At 37.3% G+C, this 23,059-nt stretch overlaps 1 protein-coding gene across 2 annotated transcripts in view; it reads left to right on the plus strand.

Moving 5' to 3' along the window:
• The first annotated feature begins 6,330 nt into the window (after positions 1–6,330).
• Positions 6,331–23,059, plus strand: part of LOC145984286 (dynamin-binding protein-like) — a 95,374-nt gene continuing 78,645 nt past the window's right edge. The window contains exons 1-2 of one of the 2 annotated variants that reach the window (XM_083117925.1): positions 6,331–6,668; positions 15,409–15,513. In XM_083117925.1, the coding sequence (XP_082974051.1) occupies positions 15,424–15,513 (90 nt within the window). In that variant the 5' untranslated portion in view covers positions 6,331–6,668; positions 15,409–15,423. The remainder of the gene's footprint in view (positions 6,669–15,408; positions 15,514–23,059) is intronic. The other variant, XM_083117926.1, reaches the window with a different exon arrangement.

Here is a 23,059-nt window from a genome sequence, read left to right on the forward strand (position 1 = left end):
ATTTTTGTTTGAATGTCGAAAATTTGATTTCATTTTTTTCTTAATTGAATTTTTGAAATGCGTAAGCTCTAGACAACGAAAACTGACAGTATTTTACAATTATTCAGTCAGTCGTGGAACGAAACATACAAGCGAAACAAATCGTGAAAATGTCCAACACTAAAACTGAAGTCCGCATGTCGGAAGTTCCGAGCCGACTCGGAAGTACCAAAAAGAAAACCCCAGACATTGTTTACCACTGGCCGAGATACCAACAATTGAAAGGCGCATGACATTCGAAACCTTTCATTGCAGTTAAAATTAAAAGACTAGAGAAAGAGAAAACACGGCTCACTTTCATGTTTGCTAACATAAAACACAAAACTGGTCAGGATCACTGCCATTGTTAGTGTACTGAACCTTATTCTTAACAGTTTGTCTGCTTGACTAACCTTCTATTAATGCAAGCACGTCTTCCCATCCTTTCCAAACCGATTCTAAACACATAAGAGGTGGTGTTTCATTTCAACCCCATCGCTGTGATCATCTACAAGTAGGTAACCATAACTAGAAATCAATAACAAGTCAATCAAACGAAACGACCCCCTCCCCACACACTTCTTTTTTGGTAGCTAAACTATAAATTTTGTCTCCCCCTCAAAATAAAATCCCATGACGCGGGAGCGTCATGAATTCCTCCCGTGGGCACCCCTGGATATCATCCCCATCTTCCCCTTCACTTCGAGCATTACTCTCCAGACTTGAAAATCCAAGCAAGCTTCCAGACCGAAGCGACACGCGACAGGTATCCTTGGAAATCAACCTTCAGAAATAAATGCAACCTTTCGCACCGAAGGGCACCACAAGCTGGACGTGTCAATCTCATTTCTGTGCGAAACCTCCGTGTTGCTTGTTCCTTCTGTCTGAAAGCTTTCTAGTTGAAAGTTGAGTGTGACCACAATAAAGTAAAAATACTACTTCGAACCGATACCGTTACTATCACCGATACCGAATCTTCAAAACTGTAATAATTGAAAGTTGATCAAATTATTGATTAATATTAATTAGTGAGTATTCCACTCCAATTATATGCATTAATTTATCACGAGTTTTGCATTAAAATGTTAAAAAAAATACGCCAGAATATATTGAGTTGGTGTTTTAAGTCCACTTTATGCTATTCGGGACTGAACCTACAGTTTAAAGTGGGATTGATTGATTGATTTGTTGCTTTAAGTTCAATTTATGCACAGGAAGGCTAATCGGGACTGGATCTACAGTTTAAAATGGAATCCGAACCACTGGTTGCCTTCACCGGGTATCGAACCCTTGATTACAAGTCAACGACGTTACCACTACGCCATCCGGGAGGACCTTAAAGTGGGATCCGAACCACTATGTGCCTCCACCGAGAATCGAACCCGTGACCCATACCACTGCGCCATCGGGGAGGCCAAGAGTCAGAATATGAATGGCTTATTGCAGAAAGGGACCTGAGTCACTTTTGCACAATTCTGAGAAAAACAATGAAAAATCGTATAATATTAATAGTGTAAGAAAGAAATGTGCCGTTGTTGGCTCAAATATTCAACATAATGAATAGTTAATTTTGCAACCCTCAATGCACCCCCCTGCAGTATGCTGCTAGACACAGTGGAGATGAAAAAATTAACTCCGATACCTCAAAAATGTGACTCAGGTCCCTTTCTGCAATAAGCCATTCATATATAAATACCTGTTAAGCAATAACAAAATACAGTTTTTTTCACATAATGTTGATAGAAAGTCAATGGAAACTTTGAATTTTGCATAACTTCCAGGATAATTAAGACTCAGCGAAAGTGTCACGTGGTATTCTTGAACGATCACATCGCCGGAGAAGTATGGGGTGGTATCGGTAATTCATTGATTGATTTGCTTTATTTTACTTCGCATTTTGTACCACCTTTGGCTAATTTGCGAAGATGGGGATGAGTGATGATATGATGAAATTGATGAATGGACACTCAGAAACATCCGCCACTCAAGGACGTATTTAAGGGGGAGGGGGTCCAAGGGGTCCGCCCCCCGGGAAGATTTACGAAGTACTAAAATGAAATAATCGAAATATAATTGTTTAGTATTTGTTACATAACCGATGGTTATTCATTTCCGCTGAACTTATTGGAAGACAAGGAATCTGGCTCATACGGCTTTGAAGGACAGTTCAAAGATTTATGCACATTACTATTTATGATAATATGCATTAATATTAGTCACCAATTCTACTTTTTGTCAATTGTAATTGGCAATTAAAAATGATTACCGTACAATTATTTTTCCCTATTACAATGGATCTAACTCATTTTTTGTTATTCAATAAATATTCGATTCTTTATCTATTTGACATTAATTTCCTTGCCAGGGCTGTTGTCTTTATACAAATTCTGGCCATATAAATACATGCTGATTCTTTTACCGTCTCTTTACCTATTCATGTAACAATAATAGAATGTTCATTAATTTACATATTTAATTAATATTATTTTAATTTCATTTAATATAATAATTCTATTATATGATTATTATTATCTTTTATTATTATTATTGAGATACTTGGTCGGACCCCTCCACCAAATGTATTTCTAGATACGTGCCACTGTATGAACTACAACACTATTCCGGGAATCTCTGGAGCGAGCGAACGAACAAGTCTGTGCGCAAGTAGCAACTGAAGAAGAAGAACAATGCGGCCCCCAAAGTTCTCCGCCGCACTGAGTGGGGCCCATCTCATCTCAACGGCACTGCAGTGTAATGGCAGCCTCTCTTGGGCCCTACCACCTGTGAGGCAGGTACAGTAGAACTCTAGAGAGCCCTCCTTGTGTGTGGCATGCAACATGCGGTTAGACTGTATAACTACTTGAAACACATCTAGTGTGTGTTGCACACCCGACTTCTGCCTTTCGGCACTTTTCAGGGAATTTCTTTGAGAAGGGGGAGAAGAAGGAAGATGCAAAATGCGAAGAAGAGAAGAAGCGAAAAGAAGTTTTAGGACGTTGAAGGAGAAAAAACCCGCCTGAAGGGCAGGAAAAATAAACTTCCAATCTGAGCAACTTTTAATCACCTAGTTTAATTGTGTAGTTTTTAGTTGTATTTGGGATGGGATTCTTTGGCGTACGATTTATGATTCAAGTGTAAGAATTCTAAGAAAGTTGGGGGTGGGGCCTTAGAAGAAAGACTATTTAGTCAAGATTTGGGGAGTGTTAGTGGGAATGTGCAGTGTAAGACAAGTGTTCATTATTGATTTTTAGTTTGAGTATAAATTTTTCTTATTTAAGTTGTTATTTATTAAGGACGTCCACTGTGTCGCTGGTTGTTGAATCTGGTCAGCTGCAAGGCACTCCTCCTGAAACGAAACTTAGTAAATTGTGTGATGAGAAGCGGGGGGGGGGGGGAGCAGAATGGGCAAACGTTGCAGAAAAAGAAAAGTTGCAGTGTCAAATTTTACGACGCCAGGAGGTCCCGAGTTCGAATCTTCGTGAGTGCTCCTTCATCAATTTCATCATATCACTCATCCCTATCTTCGCGATTAGCCAAAAGTTTCAGTAAACTGAAGCAAATCAGTCAACATGTGTACATTCACACTCGATTGAAAAGTTTGAATTGTTGTTTTTAGAGATTGAATTGTTTTTCAAGTCCACTTTATGCACAGACAGGCTAATCGGGACTGGAACTACAGTTTAAAGTAGGATCCGAACCACTGTGCCATGTGCCTCCACCGGTATCGAACCGGGGACCCCTTGATTACAAAGGCGAAGACGTTACCACTAAGCCATCGAAGAGGCCCTGGATTGAAAAGTAAAGTGGTGATATGTACTTGACCCCCCCAACACCGGACAAAATTTGTGGTTACGCCTCTGCTCACTTACTAAAACTTAATTGCCTTGAGCATACTCAAAGTATGTTACAACGCTTGACGATTCAGTTTCAGTGAATTGGCCTTTTTTAGATCTGCGTGTTATTTATTTATTTGAAACAAACTAAATTTATCCTTATGCACGTAATTTAAATTGAGACGCTTATTTCCTCGTTGAAATTATACCAAACCAACTTCTGTTGGCAACAGCAATCGAGCCAATTTTCCCCGCCTCCATTGTAGCTACAATAGTGATCAACAACTCTGCCGTCAATTCAAGCTGCGCAACAATCACCGAGGATTCAATTCTTTTCTTTTATCAAGACTACTGCGTGATAATACCCAGACAATGACCATGCACGGCGCCGTTGCCAGTTTTACGGAGACAGAAAGTTATAAGGATTCACTTTTAAAAAACAGCATAATAAAATATAGTGGGGAGAGTACATTTTCATTCAGAGCAAACCATATTGTTTGTGATAGAAACACGCATGTCAAGGTTTCGAGAAACAACTTTAGTTTTATACGTACAAATGACAAATATTGTCCTGTTAAGATAGAACTAGCTGATCGACTAGAAAATCTATACGTGCACAACACGTTTTATCAGCTTTTTCTAAATCATTAAACAATTGAAAAAGATATATGATTAAAAACGATATTGGAAAGAATAATCACAAACAAAACCATGAGAACTGTGGTGTGAGATCACTTTGCTATAAGCAATTCACTTACTTAGAATTAATGATTTCGGTAATTTTCCTCATTGTACTACACAAGTTGCTAAGTATTCTTCACATAATATAGATTATACCAACGGCAGTTCACTGTTGATAGAAACAGAATTGAAGTTATCCTCTCTCACCCACTCAACTCATTCCTTAACTGCTTCATCAGGGGCTGAGGCTTCCTTCACGGCTTCATCAGTGGCTGAGGCTTCCTTCACGGCTTCATCAGGGGCTGAGGCTTCCTTCACGGCTTCATCAGGAGCTGAGTCTTCCTTCACTGCTTCCTCCTTGCTTCTTACCAATACATGTTCCTTTTGTATCTGGAAGAAACGTTGTACTGGAGTGAGCCCTTCTGGATTCTCCTCAGAGTCTGTACTCTCAGATGCACTGAGGTATTCACCCTCTACGATGTTCCTCTGCTCTGCAGCGCTGTTCTCCTGCACACGTTGTGGATAAAAGAACTCCGGTATTTCATCCGACGACCCACTGGCATCACTAGCTTCGCTTTTCTCTGTTGGTGGGCAACTGCCGCTTGCAAATTCCGAAACATCATCGCCACCACCCAATTCTGTCGAGTACTTAATGCTCATTGAACTACCAATCTGTTGCTCGCCCACGTCTTTCGTCAACTGGACGTTAGTTACACTATCGTTTGCTCCAGTATTTTGTGCAGAAGAATCTGCAAGGTCGGTTGCGGACTTAGCTTTAGCAGACATTCTGCTTTACACCTCCAACGAACGAAAACTGCCTGACACTCAACAAAAATGATCCTAAGTCCTCGCGAGCTGCTTTCACACTGACTGGGTAAGACCAAGCGATTGACAGAACACGTGACGTTATGTCATGTGATTGTTCGTTGATATAAATGTTTACTGATTGTAGGTGAAGAGCTTTGAATTTATGTTTATATAAACATGCATTCAGTTTGTCTAGGCTGATCGGCATTGCAGCGATGTATTAAACCACAGATAAAGAAGTATATTTGGTTAAACGTCGGAGCATTTTGTGTCGCATTTACAAGGTGAAAAGGGGTTGGTAACGGGGTCTTGGAAATGTGATATGTGAACAGTTTTCAATAAGACCAATGCAGTAATTTGCAAGGGGCGCCAATATTTGAAAACCATTAGGCCAAACATTACATTTCGTGGGAACTGAATTTTCTTAAAGTATGTTTCCAGTTGGAAAAGACAGAAGAAAATAAACAAGGGTCCTCTTTGATGAAACACTTGATATTTTTTATAAACTTTAGCTTGCATACTTTACATAACTCATTTTTTCATCGTTAAAAAAATCGACAGATGTTTACCCTGCAAATAATTTTGAAAAGTTCTACAACCAGCATTCTTTACTTTCCACTCACTTAATGGTGTCCACAGGGGGGGGGGGATAACCGTTCAATCACAATTTTTGAGCTGAATTTTCCCTTAATATAATATATAAATATTATGTATATATTCTAAAATGTACATAAAAAAGTTTACACCTTGCACCATGGTGCAATATCCGATGAGGCAAACAACCTTGCGTTCTGACGCCACCGTGGATTGTTGTCATTATTAGGCTAAATTCCTTAGTAGCTTAGGCTTGTTAGTTTTAGTTCTCTTTGCATAAATAATACATTTGCACTTTGAAACCTAACAACGTAGGCCTCCCTCATTTGACGTCAGAACGCAAGGTTGCTCTCGCGTTGTGCGATAAGGGAGGTGCTCCAAGACAGGGGAAATGGGTTGTGGCAAGCGTTGTGGGATGGTTAGCGGAAATTAAAAAACTGGGAGGAGAAGTGATTGTAAATAAACGTCATGAAAATTAATGAGTGAAGTGGTGTTATGTTATGTGGAATGCTTTAAGATAAATGTGTAAAGTGGTGAAGAGAAACGCATAAAGGTTTGTCATCGAACTTTTTTTTTCTTAAAAAATGTAACTATTTGCTAAAGTTGTGCGCAGGACTGAAACATGACGCAGTCCCGTCTATCACCTTGCGATAACAGTTTAGCCATGATTGAAGAGGATTCCCCTTTGGTTTTTTCCAGCGCAAATATATTGGATAATATTATTTGTCACAGAAGGTGAATGTTATATTATTGAAGGCTTCTGCTTTACATGTACGATGGTGCACAAGTGGATGCATGTTTCTTTTACAGTAGTCCATTTTTTGGAAACTAGTCTAGTTTGTTAGTAGCGTAATGTGTAAATGTTAATCATAAATTATTATTTATGATAGATGTTTTCATTTTTCACAAGATTGTATCCTCAGTTTTAAAGCTTTCTTGCAAATTTATTGTCTGTAGAAAAATTTCAACTGGTTCGTTTGCCGGAAGAAAATAATTTATCAGAAGTCTGCATATATAAATTGATGAGTGCCCACTGCTTAGTGGCCTGTGGCCAAGAAATATGATTGCACGTTCTCAAGAGATAATAGTCAGTCTATAATGCCTGAGATTTGTACGTTACTATTTACATAGACATTGTCTATTAATTTCAAATGACTTGAGATCTATTCTTGTCGCCGATTGACGTTATTTTCACATGCAGTTGTAATTGTTTGTACTTGATTACTCGTCTACTTATGTACGTGGATAGTGTTCGTGTAACACTGCATTTTCTGATGATTAATCTTAATTTACATAAATATTTATCAGTGTTCGAGCAGGATATCTGGCGAATTGAATACACTGATATCAGTTTCAAGAAATTTTGTTTCGGAAAGACTGATTTTTCAATACATATGCTGAACAAAATGATTTCAATTTCATTACATGCAGCAGTGCAAACTGAAGCTTCAATGATGATTATTTTAAGTAGTGTCCTGTGTTGTGTGGTCCTAGAAAGAAGCAGGAATATGCAGTTGATACATGCTTTTCTTATCCTTTGGTTTTGTCATTTTATTTTTCAGAGTGCCTACGTTAATCTACCTTTTGTGTTATTTTCACCAGATCTCACGATTAGTCACTTGGTAGGGATTTCTTTTGTAAAAAATACACATTCTCTCGTAATACTGTTTGTGTTGCTTGTTAGGTTAGGCAGTTAAGTTCTGTTTCTCTAAAAAAAATAGTTACCAGAAATTTCCATAATGTGTAACTTAGGTTGGTAAAGACACTACTTTACGTCCTTTTCCTAAGCCCCACGAACCATTTCCGATAAGGTTAGGCAAGGCAAGTATAGTGAAAAGGAAAAGGGTTGGAAACACTGACAGGGGCTTATGTCATCAAACATACACAACATGCAGTTCATGAAGCTAAAGCAATGGCAATTGTGCGTTGGTGAGATATTTCTCTTGAAAAATACATGATTTCCAGATCAAACATATTCTACGATGAAAGAAAATACCTCGACGAACGTTGGAAAGCTTGCGGAAACTCATTTCCGTAAGTAGTTTCTCCTGTAAAAATGAAGAAATGTGTTTCCGATATACCGAACTGTTACCGAAAGTACTTACTGAAATGAGGGTAAAACTTCAGTATGGTTCCAACGGATTTCTTCATTTTTACACAAGAAACTATTTACAGAAATGAGTTTCTGTAGCATTTAGAAGTTTGTGGAGGTTTTTTCTTTCATTGTGGAATCTATTTCACCCGGAAATCATGTATTTTTCAATAGAAATATCTCTCCGATGTACAATTGCTGTTGCTTTCATTTGCTTGCACTACGTGAACCAAATGTTGTGAACGTTTGATGACGTAACTCCCTGTCAGTGTTTCCAACCACGCCATTTTTTTTGCAAGAAGGTGACAATTTTAACTGTTTGCCTAACCGAACCTAACCTAACCTTGCCGTGCATGGTTTGTGGGGGCTATCCGTGAATGGTTTGTTGGGCTATGCATGCATGGTTCGTGGGGATTCTTCAGTTTGTGGGGCTATCCGTACATGGTTCATAGGGCTATTCATCAATTGGGGCTATCAGTGCATGGTTCGTGAGGCTATTCATGAATTGGGGCTATCCGTGAATGGTTTGTGGGGATTTTTCGGTTGACAAGGTTGGAAACACTGCATACCCACTGATGATCTACCACGCTAGTCAAGCTGTCTCACCATATTGTGTCTTACGGAAGCCCAAAAAAGGAAGAACAATAATTACTCCTCATGTCACAAATTGAAATTATTTTTGTTAAAAAAGCAAAATAACACCTTGCAGAATCTTTTGCAATGCAGAATAGGTAAGTACGAATGTTAAAAATGACTAAATAAATGAGTGAGAGGTGTTGAGACCATACCGAAGTTTTACCGAAATCAATTTCTCTAGCATTCTGAAAGTTCGTGGAGGTATTTTCTTTCATCGTTGAATCTGTTTGACCGAGAATTCATGTTTTTCACGAAAAATATTTCTCCGACGCACAATTGCTGTTCTTCCTCTACGTGAAGCAGATCTTGTGCACATTTGATGACATAACCTCCTGTCAGTGTTTCCAACCACCCTGTTGTTTTGCAAGAAGATGAAAAAACGAAATATACATTCCTGATAATACTGCGACCCCAAATTTTAACTATGTTTGCCTAACCTTACCGTGAATGGTTTCTGAGACTATGCGTGAATGGTATTTGGGGCTATGTAGGAATGGTTTGTGGGGCATTTTCCAGTTAAGAAGGTTGGAAACACTGAATTCCACAATGCTAGTCAAGCTGTGCTTGCCATATTGTGTGTTACAGAAGCGAAAAAAGGAACTGTTAAATGTCAGAAATTGAAGTTACTTTCATGAGAAAAGCAAAATCACACCTTAAAGAACGTTTTGCAATGCACAATAGGTAAGTACGAGTGTCAAAAATAACTAAATAAACGAGTGAGAGGTGTTGTCCCGAGATGATATAGGTACCATTTTTTTTAAGGATGTATCTATGTATATTTTCATATTTTGATCATTTTTGACATTTTCAATCCTTTGAATAGGCTATAGTTTTGAGCTTTGTGCATGAAACTTGCAGAATCATTATGTGCATGATTTACGAGGAGCATGGATGGGCAGAGGGATGTCATCTGTTTAGTGGTTATGATAGATGCAGTAAATGTACAATAATTTAGGTAAAAATATTATTTCTGCAGCTAGAAAACTGCAGTGAGTACAAGTGGACATTGTGTTTGGTGGATGAAAAACTGATTTTCCCCATGTTGCAGGCTCTATGCTATGTTCTACACCTCTTTTTGTTCAAAACTGTCTAGAATACATTTTCAGAGTATAAGGAATGAAACTGAGTCAATCTAGAGATTTAATTTTGCAGTAAAACTTTTATAATAATATTTCATAGCGTAGGAGAGGAGTGGTGGTAAAATCACAAACGTTGTATTTATGATAACCACCATAAATGGAAAGCTTTTGAGTTGCAATTTTGGTACTAATCTGATATTCCCCGGACAGATTTATTCATTTTTACAGAAGAAACTACTTACAGTAATAAGTTCCTGTAGCATTGTCTTACATCTGGAAGGTGTTTTGTGTGATGTAACGGATTTCTTCAACTTTAAAAGTTTGGGGTTCATTTGGGGGCAGGTGACTCTAACATGCCTTTAACAGGGACTCTATAGATGGAGCGGAGACGGGGCCACGTTAGTGGTTGGGGGGGGGGGGGGTAGGTCAGTTACCCCAGGGGCGGAGCCCGGAATTGGAGGGAAATTTGGACTCAATAATTTCAAACAGAAATAATTTTTTAGTTTAAATTACCCACCGATTCTGGGACGAAAAACGTGAATACACCTTAAAGAATGTTCTTCGAGGCATATAGGAAAGTTCAAATGTCAAACTTGACAAAACGAAGAAGTTATAGGTGTCCGGGGAATATCAGATTTTTACCACAATTTTTATAGTTGCAAGATAACTTGAAGGATTGGTCTCACATTCTATTTGTAGAAAATTGGTCTTCATGTTTAAAGATAGTAGACAGCAGACCGGTTTAACATGTCGTCCAAGAGCTTTAAATTATGCTCATATTTGACTAGGTTAGTTACATTTTCATTGATTAAGAAAACAAGTCTCAGCATTGTTACGGCATCACTTGAGTTTTAAGCTTTTAATAAAACTCTGTAATATAGTGTGTGTTTTAGGAAGGGTGGGGAGAAGTCGCCAATTTTGAGACCATGATAACTGCAGAAAATTTAGAGATGTTTAGCTGAAATGAATCACAACTAGATACACCTTGGGAATGATTTTTTTTGCATTTGCATTTGTTCAAGGCATTTCAAGATTGTAAATAAAAAATGGATTTTTCATATGCTGTGTTAGATTCCAGACAATTATATGTGAATGTGGCAAAATTGTAACTTGGCTTGTTAATACATGGATGCTTGAAACATCCAGAAAAATAATGGGAAAATGCAATTGTGATTAACTGTGAAATAATTGTATTGAAGCAGATTGAAAATATTGTGTTGCATAGTACAGTGTTTCACAGTTCAGTCTTTCACAGAGCGGCAGCCGTTACATTGGGCAGCGAGATCGTGTCTGCCGGAAGACTAGATGCACCATCCGCGTAACTGGAACCACTAGATATGTAATGAAATATGCTAAGACACTCGTACAATTACATGGACAGTTAAAATTAAAATGAGCACGTACCTTGTTACATGTTGGAGTACCATTTTCATATGGGCAAAACACCTTCTACTCATTTATTTAGTCATTTTTAACATTCATACTTACCTGTTCTGCATTGCGAAAGATTCTTCAAGGTTGCCTATTGCTTTTTTCAGGAAAAAGAATTATAATTTTTCACATTGAGTAATTTTTTTCATCCTTTTTTCGCTTGCGTAAAATACAATATGGTGGGCACGGCTTGACTACTGTTGTGGGTATGCAGTGTTTCCAACCTTCTTAACCGAAAAATACCTACTACCGTGTTCGTCATGTGTGCAAATTGTACATTATGTACGGGTAGCTGACGGATTGCCCCACGAACCTTTCCGGAAAGTTAGGTTGGGTTAGGCTAGGCAAGCATAGTTAAAAAAAAAAAGAAAGGGTTGTAAACACTGGCGGGAGATAATGTCATCAAACATACACAGCTTCCCTTTCACTTAGGGGAAGCGAATAAAAGCAATGGCAATTGTGCATCGGTGAGATATTTCTCTTGAAAAATACATGAGTTCCGGGTCAAATATATTCCACGATGATAGAAAATACCTCGACGAACTTTGGAAATCTTATAGAAGCACATTTCCGTAAGTAGTTTTTTCTGTAAAAATGATTTGCCCATATGAAACTGTTACCCATGTTGGAAATGATGTCCTCCAGCTTCCAAAAATTTACGGCATTTTTTAAGGAAATTTTCACTAACACGTATCAGTTCCTCTTCTGAAATTACTTCAATTACTCTCCTGATATTTTATTTCAATTCTTCTAATGTATCGTTTCAGGCTTAAAAGCTTGGTAGGTCACCATGCAGACAATATGCAAATGTCTGTTTCTTATGCAAGGCACCGGAGGGATTTTTTGAAAAGTGTGTACCTATCGTGCTCCAACGTCGTCTATTTTCTCCACAGTAAGCATACACTGTTTCACCCTTCACCGATTCTTATCAAGAACAGACCGTGTTTCCCTAAATTTGTTCATAAGTTCTCGAACATTGTCTCTGTGTGGAAGAGGGACATCTGGGGATTCTGCTGCCAAACACCTTCTAACTTCCCTACAAGAATTTGTAATGATGTAAGACTTGTACATAAAAATGCATTGTTTTAAATTGTGCGTGGCATTATTAGGCCGAAGAAAAGCACCAGTAATAGTAAACTTAAACAAAACAATCTCAAACACTTGTTAACACCTTAACACTTCACAAACACATGCAAACTGTACACCAGCCATCTGGATACTGAAGCACTGACACGTACTGTGCCTACCAAGGTCAGCATACAGCTGTGGGTCTAAATGCCAGCAGATACCCTCCCTTTACCCGGCATGTTAGTTGCTGCTTCACGGAAGATTCGGCAGGGAAATACACTGTATTTTTGGATTATTTAATGGTCTATGGCACATGAAATAAATGAGATAGAAAGTGTGTTTGTAGCTGTACCATTATTCACTCCAACACAGCACAACACTGCATATACAAAATAAATTGTTTCAAAAACTAAAAATGTACTGCATCTTGAAAAGCATATACTTTAACATGCTTAAATTTGAATATCGTGTCAGGGGGAAGAAACTAACAAACCTGATTATAAAATTAAAAGTCTCACTTAAAAAAGTTATAGTGATTGCTGTTTTTCTGGGAAGAATGGTTACGGCATTATTTAAGTTGATTTGTTATGGGTAACACTTTACTATACCGGAGACGGATTTCTTCAAATTTACAGGAGAAAGTACTTACGCAAATCATTTTCTGTAGGGTTGTTGATGTTCGGGAATGTAGTTTTGATCCATTTTAATGCAAATGCATGTGGTTTTGTACGAAAATATATTTCCGACGTGGTATTGCTGCTGCCGCCATTTGCTTTCTGCACGAGAGCACAATACGCCCTATTGCTGCTGCTACAACATGATGTGTTGAGGATATGTCTTGAAGTTGTTGCCGGGTGTGGAAGATGCCATGGAATTTGTAATTCCGATGTTGTCTGTATATGCTAAATTGAACGAATGGAGTGCTAATGGAACCTAACCTAACAGGCCTAACCTAACCTAGTAGGCATACCTCGTCCCTGTGATGGTTCGTGGGGCTATCGTATGTAAGAAATAGACATTATTTTCATTAGAAATCCATTATTTCACTTAAAGAAATGTTCTGCAATGCAGAATAGTACGTTATCAATATAAAAAATTATGAAATAAATCATTGATAGGTGTCTCCGGTATAGTAAAGTAGTACCTTGTTATGTTACTGTGTTGCTTGTTAAAGTGTTCATCATAACAATTACTCAAAATTGTGTTTGTTCATAATGGATGATGCATCCAAGTATATACACACACACAAATCCATTTATTATTGTTTGATTTGGTTTATTTTACTTCTCTGTTGTGCCACATTTGACTAATCGCGAAGATGAGAATGAGTGATGATATGATGAAATTGATGAAGGGACACACAAAGAATACCCATGCTCAGGCTGAAATTTGTCCTCTGGCATCATAGGCATTTCACTTGTTAAAATAAAATGTTATTAGTCCTCACCTAAAAGGTGCCAATATGGAGTACCGTTGTTGACTGCAGGAAAAAAAAAAGCCTTGGTTATAATTAGGGCTGAGCCGATACTGATGTCGGTACTCTTGCCGATTCCTACCAATACTGATACTTGAAAATCGCAACAATTAAAATTTGTTTAAAATACTGACCAAAATTGGTGTGTAAATATTCTTTCCAATTATATGCATCAATTTACATAGAAATTTGCTTTAGAATATTGAAGAATTACATCAAAATATTAACTTAGATATTGTGTAATCACAAAATTTAGTTTTCTGGGCAAAATAAATAGTTTGAATTTTGTATAATTACCAGGATAACTAGACTCTGCGAAAGCACTTTTGCGGGCCCCGTGAAAGACCAAGAAGCCGTAAAAGTATTGGTAGATGAATTCCAACCTATACATTGGCATCGGTATCGACTCAGCCCTAGTTATAACATATTTTCTACCTCCCCCCCCCCCCCCCCTGCCTGGTAGCCTGATTGTTGGATACACCAAAGTATGTGCCTCCTCAGGGAATGCAACCCTGAAAACTGATACAGCATTACCTATTACACCTTCAAGGAAGAGTAGTAGAATCAATATGTTGGACAAATATTTTGGAACAGAAAATGTCAACACAAGGAAGAAATAGAGTGGGCAGAGCAAAGCAGTACACACTGCTGCAAAGGCTGGTAACTACAGTCGTTCCCTCTCCCCTGCATGTAATCCAGTTCCCTTTCACGTGTTCTTTGGTGGAGCCATCTCGCATCACTACTTGCGCAGAGACTTGTTTTTGTTTGTTTGCTCCAGAGATAGTTTTCATTCATTGCTCAAGAGATAGTTTTCATTCATTGCTCAAGAGATAGTAGGGACAGGCTATAAAGCAATACAAATTGAATGTTAAGATACACTACTACCAGGGGAAAAATGTATTTGATAATTAAAATATATATTTTTAAACATAGCCTGAAAAAACCAATAATACCCAGTTTTGCCCAGGTTTAATTGGGTTTTATCTAAAAAAAAATAATTTTTCGAAAAAATCTGGGCAAAATGCCAACCCTGCTTCAATTCCATATTTTTTCAAAACTCTAAACAGAGCAAATGTCCAAAGTGCAAACTTTTGATCCAAGTGGTGATGCTCACTTTCGCGTCAGTTCAGTGCTTTGTGGCATTCACGCCTGGCAAAGTAATGTTTCAGCATTAAATTTTGCACCACTGACTATGTTTCTGAAAGATTATTTTCGCATATAAGGTGATCCTCACAGACAAAAGTCAGAGTTTTGCAGTGAATAATAAGAAAAAAATGTTTGTACAGAAAATTATACATATGTAATTCATTCTTCATATCAACAAGTGACTTTCACTAACAGCACAAGTATAGTGTTACAATAATTTGTGGATAATTTTGATAATGATGTATACAAATGAAAACTTGATTTGTTAAAATTTGTGACGGTTCTTTTGAAATTTTGTTTTTAGCGATTGTACGTAATTGATATTTTTCAGGAATTTGGAACCATTTTTTTTTCTAATGGTTTTTGGAGCCTATTTTAGGGACCTAAAAATCCGAGATCTAATTATAACAAACAGCAATTTTTTTCATTTCAAACTTTCAGCAGTGCAACCTGTGTTAGTAGTTTTTTCTGTGATATCTGTTCATTACATTAATACATACACATTGTTAAAACTTCAATTTCTTTATAGGCGTTGCTTCTCTCTTGCAGGTAGCTACTATAACCATGGAAGAGGGATCCATAGCGAAAGTCATACATGACTTTATGACCACCTCTGATGGTGAAATTTGTATCAATAGAGGAGATATTGTACAGGTATTAAACTTGCTTAGTTTTGATCATAATTTAATAGAAAACACTGGCAACATCATTAACTCAATGAGGCCGTTAACCCACTCCATTCCTTCTGTTGATTTTGATGTTTTACAAATATGAAATTGGTTCCAGTGTGCAGAAAATTTGGTAAATATGCGATATCGCCCGAACGGATTTCTTCAAATTTACAGGAGAAACTACTTACTGAAATCAGTTTCTGTAGCATTGTTGAAGTTCTTCGGGGTATTTTCTTTCGTGGAAACTGAAAACTTCACCATATAATGCTGCAGAACAAGAAATAATCACTTTTTATGTAAGGAACTTGCGTTTTCTGTAAAGCGACAACATTATGCCGTTGTTTCCATTATGTACCTGCAGATGGCACGAGTGTCGAAAGTCACGGGGTGTCGCCAGTGTTTCCAAACGTGCTTTTTTTTTAACTATGCTTACCTAACCTTGCTGGAAATGGTTTGTGGGGCTATCGTGAATGGTTTTTGGGCTATCCATCCCTCAATTGTTTTTGGGCCTATCCGTCAATGGTTCATGGGGCTGATGAACACAAATATTTTTCGGTTAAGAAGGTTGAAACACTGCATACCCACTCCAAATCGACAAAACACATGCACGATGTGCGATGATCCATGACGAGTGCACGCCATATTGTCTGTTACCCAAGTGGAACAAGGAAAACAAATAATGACTCATAATATGAAAAGTTGACACTATTTTATGGAAAAAGGCATAACTTCACCTTAAAGAATCTTCCACAATGCAGAATAGGTAAGTATCAATGCTAAAATTAATGAAATAAACAAGTGAGAGGTGTTCGGGCGATATAGCATAAGTACCGAAAATTCAAATAACGGAGATATTTGATCCCAATGTATGGTGCACATAAGTAAATACCTGATATTCTGTAGTACTTTTTCTGCTTTTATTAGTAAAAACAGTTTGTATGCACTAAAATAGCAAAATAACATGTCAGAAATTGCTATCACCTCCAAACCTAAGACACCTAACCTAACAATGTAAAATTATAGCTGCCGTTGTGGAATTTCATGTTGGGTGCTATGTTAGGGCTACCATACGTCCTGGTTTTCCTGGACACATCCTCTTTTCGGACCCTGAAATTTGCGTCCAGGTGGGTTTTTACTTTCTGTTAAAATATCCAGGTTTTTACTTTTATCCAATCATCATAGGTCAGAGATCACGAAGTTACAACTTTTCGAATCATTAAACGTCTGATGTTGGCAGTACTGGATGATACACTAAGCGTTAGTCGTTTGTTGTTACAGTTTCAAGTTCCGGTCGATGTGATTTCCGCGTCATTCGTTTGTTCGTGTCTCGAAGTGGAAGTTAGAGATTGCGAACACGGTGTAAGCTACTAATATGCCTAAAAGAAAGTGCAAGTTTACTAATGAGTTACAAGAAAAGTATTAATGTTTTAGACGTGTTGCGAGTGGTTTGTAAACCCGGTACATATGTGTCTGTGGCAAACAAAGGAGGGCGGGACTTGCAAGCACACGTGGCGTGCAAAAAGCATAAAAGAGCTGTCAGAAGTGAAGCTTCATCTACAAAACTGACTGTTTTTCACGAATGGCAGTGAACATGAAGATAAAGTAAGTGCTGCAGAAGGTTCTTTCGCGTTTCATACTGTTAAGCATCACAACAGTTATAAAGTGATGGACTGCACATCAAGCTTGATAAAATCATTATTTCCTGTATTCCAGTATAATATCATGGAGAATAATATTTTATAAATGGTGATAAATTGTGTTATTTATGTAATGTTTTCGTGTTTGTGAATAAATTAATGGTGTGTGTGTGGCTTTCGAAGAAAATGTCCTCTTTTTAGCAATTCAAAATATGGTAGCCCTATCCTATGTTCACTTGTGTGAAGCCTTCGGGCTAATTTGTTTCATGGTAAGGTAACATGCTAAGGTAACATTTGTACTTTATTTCACAATAACACTTCTCTGTAAGCTAAAGACAATGGAAAACCTTCATAAACCATTCAAAATATGTCACAACTCATCCAGACAGTTGCTAGAAAATTGAATTATCAATAAGAAAGACAGTGAACTGAATATTACTATCCTTTTATTTAAGATGCCTGATTATGACCTAATTTAATTCCTGCAGATTTTGACATCACTACTGTACATCTCGGTATTTTCTTTCTCTTTTATTGTACTTGTCCTCCTCCATAGTCGAGCGGGTTAAGGCATTCACTCATCTTGAGATCGTTCGCTGCAGGACGGCGTAGGTTCGAATCTGGCTCTGGTCGGAATTTATTCGGTCTACGTATAGGGCCGGTGGCAACCCACCATCGTGAGGAAATTGGGAAGCTCCGAGTGAGTGAGCGTAATCCGGTCGAGAAGACCTACTATAACGGCTGGGGATACGTCGGGCTGACCCCCCGACTATTCCAATACTGGTTGAAGATCTCCACGCTTAGAGGTGACGAAGGAAAGTGTGGGAGGGAGACCGGCAGTCGGTAGGTATGCCTAGGCCCTTCATGGGCTGTTGCGCAATGGATTATTATTATTATTATTTATTGTACTTGCATATTTTTAACTCATAAGGACATGTGTATGGGTAAAAATTACCTAGGCTATTTTGAAATATATTTTTGATCATTTGCAATTAGGGCTTGAGGCCATCCTTTTCAGTACTCTTCTGATGAACTCTTTCGACTGTTGAGACCTTGAATGAACTTTGTTAGTTCTGCTCACAGGACTACAGAACTGCCTGGGTAAATTTCACTCACATATGTGCTCAAACATTTCAGTTCAGTATTTGAATATGTTCTTTTTCTATAAGTATCGTCATGCAATACAATATTCAAAATAAATATAAGTAGTTTAATGAACAGAGGTATTGATTGCTTTAAAACAATTATTGGCCCAAGTTCCAATTGATTTTTTCTGAATTTATTATGGTGCACAGGCATTTTTTACACAGTTTGATTTCTAATAGAAGAGCTCTGTTATAAAATATGGTAAGTGTTATTTTGGTCATTTTCGAGTTCATTATGAAAAAAATGTTGTTAGAAACTAAACTGTAGATAAATTGTTTTTGTGTTGTTTTTACCAATTTTAGAGGTCTTCATTGAGTCCAATGCATATTGTATGACATGGCAATTTAACTTGAAAATTCAAGCATGGCACACTTTAACTTTGGGACTCAAAAATTACCTAAATGTCTTGTTTTACACCTGAACCCTTCAATTATGTCTGTTAACACACACTTCAGTGTCTCGGTGATAACTTTACTGTGCATTTCCTTGATAAAGATTTTTTCCTTCTTTATACTCCTATTTTATTCTTTGTTTTCGCTAACAGCTATTTGTTTACTGCCATCTACTTCATGTGCGTAGGGTGCAAAGAGGTATTTCTATGCTAAATATTTTCATTGCTAGGTTAGCTGGGCCAGGTTTAGGGCTCTTAGCATTAATAAAATGTGCCTAAATTATTTTGTTGTTAGGTTAGGTGGGTCAGATTCAGGTCTCTGAGCATTAACTTGTTGACTACCACAATATTAAAAAAAAATTTCCTTGGGGCCATGATGCATTATTACGAGAATGTAATAATAACATTGAAATCAATATGTTTCTTCGTGATTTGATGGAAAATTGTTATTTTTAATTATTTTATGTGCGTGAGTCATGTGCAACTCACACGGTGCTAGAATCAATTGTTACACTGTGAGTTACGTTAACCTCACAGCGTATTTATTGTTTTTTAGCATTGTTTTTTTGGTAACAATTGCATCTCCGAACAACGGATTTCTTCATTTTTACACAAGAAAGTACTTACTGAAATCAGTTTTTCTAGCATTTAGATAGTTCCTGGAGGTATTTTCTTTCGTCGTTGAATGTGCTTGAGCAGGAATTCATGTGTTTTTCATGAAAAATATCTCTCCGATGCACATTTGCCATTGCTGTTCTTTCCTTCCTCTACGAGAGCCAGATGTTGCGCACATTTGATGACGTAACCTCCTGTCAGTGTTTCCAACCATGCTGTTGTTTTGCAAGAAGATGAAAAAAATGAAATATACCCAAAATTTGCCTATCTGAACCTAACCTAACCTTGCCAGAAATGGTTCGTGGGGCTATCCGTGAATGGTATTTTTGGTTATCCGTCAATGATGTGTGGGGCATTTTTCGGTTAAGAAGGTTGGAAACACTGTACACCCACTGATCCACGGTGCTGTGCTCGCCATACTGTGTGTTACAGAAGCGAAAATAGGACGGACAATAATTACTTTTATGGACATTATATTTTCGTGAGAAAAGCAAAATGACACACTACACAATGTTCCACAATGCACAATCTGTAAGTACGAAAGTAAAAAATGATGAAATAAACGAGTGAGAGGTGTTGTTCGGAGATGTAATTGATACCATTTTTTTTTCTGAATATTATTATTGTTTTTTCTGACCATTATTATTGTTTTATCTGAGCATTGAATATTTTATTATTTGCAACATGACTGCCATATACTATTGTATTGATATCATTCGAGGAGCTGGCCAGCAATAATTCAAGGTCAAACACACAATCGGAAAATCTTGAAAACAGTTCATGAGTGAAAATGTTTTTTTGTGTACTTGTCAGATTTAAGTGAAATTTAAAGGCAAAAATAAATGTAAAATAAATTAATGTACATCTATTCATTTGATCCATTCTTTTAAAATTGTTTGTATTAATTGTAACAATAACAGCATCACTAAATAAGATTTTCATGAACGGTCTGCAAATTTTTGTTCATGGGGCCAATCTTCACGTAACATGTATGTTATAGAATTGTGGCGTGACTTGCCTGTACACCATGAGGCTCCCAAGGTAAATAGTCATGTGAGTTAAATACGCTTCATGAGGCACCGGATTTAAAACTAGTGTGAGTTCAATACAACTCACGTGGCAGTAAACATGTTAAAATAATGCCCCTAATTGCTTTAAATACCTGATCACTTAATATCTGGTCTTGATCATGAAACAACAAACAGGATTATTTTTTCTTTCAGTTGGAACTTTTAGCAGTGGAACCTGTGTTAGAATTGTTTTTCTCTGATATCTGTTTATTAGATTAGTACTCGCACATTATTAAAACTTCAATTTTATTATAGGTAGGTATGGGCTTCTCACATGAAAATCTGCAAAGACTAGTGAGCAAGTCGATTAGAAACCAAGAATGCTGCTCACGTACATTTCAAATCATAATTTCTCCAGTAAACAATACTTACCAAAGTGTTTAACTATACTAATTAGTTTCTCCAAGCTTTAATCTTATTTCCACAATCATTTCCAGTATTCTAAAGCACTTCATAATGACCATATTAACTTGCAAAAGAAATCATTAAACATTCGGAACTGTTACCCAATTATAGTTTGAACTCTGGAATTAATTTTGCTTTCAGTAAAATTTACCCAACGTGCATCCTGGCAGAGCATGCTCGCTCATCTTGCCAACAACATGTTCAAAACTAATAAAATTAATCTGAATATATTATAATTTACATATAAAAAAGGAAAGTTAAAAACTGTACTTACGTATGTGAGTATGTTGTTACTACTGTAGAACGACGTTTCGGAGATTGACTATCTCCTTCTTCAGGTTCGTATAAAAAAACTAGGTACTTAGCATAGTACTGCATCGAAATGTAATATGAGGATTGTGGATAAGGGTTGGTTTGGATACATTTAAAATATTATGTTTTTGCTTTAGAGGTACGTAAAAAGCTCGTCGTTCACTAAAAAAACTTGCACAATAGACCTATTCACAGGTAAAAAAGTTAAAAATCTAAAAAAAACCTGCATGAATCACTATACAACTTGCAGGTTCGGCCATTCCTACCTAACTGTGCATCCTAATCCACACGAAGGTCAGTTCTCCACGGATGTTTCCCCCCTCCCCTTTATTTTCTCATTTCCCCTTAAGTCACAAATCCAACGTAAATTCACGTTCTTCCCGTGCAGCTTGTATAACTTCTGGAGTGACGTGGAACCGATATTGGGTTCAATCTTCCAGGCTTTGTCCCATTTTTTGAGGAAATTGATCCACCCTTCTTCCAAATTTCCTTTGTCCCTATTAAGATTATTCTTCCCCCCTACACATATTCGCTGTTTCATACACGTTTCTTCCTAACTTCCTCCCCTCTTTTCTAATTAACTCTTTTTTTTGCGATTCTATGCCCACTTTCCAAAATGTGTTCTGAGAGACCCATTTTGGGAACTTTTTCCCTTATATCCTTTTCATGTTCACTCCATCTTTTACCATATTTCGACCCATCTGTCCTATGTACTCCTTCCCGCATTGACATTCTATTCGATAAACCCCCTTCTGTTTTTCCGGTATTTTCCTAGTTGCCTTTCCTTTCTTATAATCGGTAAAGTATTTTTCTACATTCTTTGAGGCTTTCATCCCGCAGATGATCCCGAAATCTCTCGTTATTTTTCCGATTTTTTCCGATACAAATTGATGGTAAGGGATGCCAACGTACTTTACCTTCCTATTTTCGATTTTTTCACTTTCTTTTTGATCCCCTTCTCTTTTTTGGTTTCTTTCCTAATAATTTTCTGTGCTCTCCCCGCGATCTTATTCTGTATTTGTATATGCGTTTTTTAATCCTGTTTTTCTTATCCACCGAATTTCGTTGTCTTTTTCTTTTCCATTATTGCATAGTCTACCGGCCCTAATAAAAAAGTTTAGGAATACGTTTTTCTTTGTTTTTTCGGGGTGCGCTGATTCCTTGTTAATATATAAGTTCCCCGATAGGGGTTTATGATGTACTCCTGTTCTAATCCTATTCCCTTCTTTCAAAATACTAAGATCCAGAAAATTGATTTTTCCATTGCTTAAGTTTTCCCTAGTGAAATTTATTCTTTCGTCTTGTTTTTCCAATTCTTCAAATACCTTGTTCAGTGCTACCCCCTTTCCTATAATCAAGATATCATCAACGTATCTCCCATAATATTTGATACCCATTCTCGTTTTTTCCAAAGCTGCCTTCTCAATGAAGTGCATAAAAATGCTCGCTACTATACCAGAAATGGGGTTTCCCATCGCCAAGCCTTCTTTTTGTCTATAAATATTGTCATTGATGTAGAAAAAGTTATATTCCGTTACAAGGTTATACCATCGTACATACTCCCAAGCAGTTAGGATGTCTATTCCTTTTTCTAACAGCCACCTTAGTAAACAATCTCCCGCCTGCCCTCTCGGTACACTTGGGTATAAGTTAATAACATCAAAACTACTTATTGTATCCTCGTCATCAATTTCCAGCTTTTCTTTAACTTCTACAGCATTTCTAACGCTATATTGGGTGTTCTCATTTATCTTCCTTATTCTTTTTACCAGCATTTTTGCTAGCCCATATCTCGAATGTTCGTAGGTTGGTATAATAGGCCTAAGTGGTATACCTTGTTTGTGTGTCTTAGGTATTCCGAAAGCAATTGGTATGTTGCCATCTTTAGTTTCCTTAATAAGGATTTTCTTTTCGCTTGTGCCCAATGTAATGCTTGTCTCTATCCCTTTTTTG

Source organism: Lepisma saccharinum, chromosome 2 (assembly GCF_977018435.1).
Source record: "Lepisma saccharinum chromosome 2, izLepSacc3.1, whole genome shotgun sequence".
NCBI classification, from domain to species: domain Eukaryota; kingdom Metazoa; phylum Arthropoda; class Insecta; order Zygentoma; family Lepismatidae; genus Lepisma; species Lepisma saccharinum.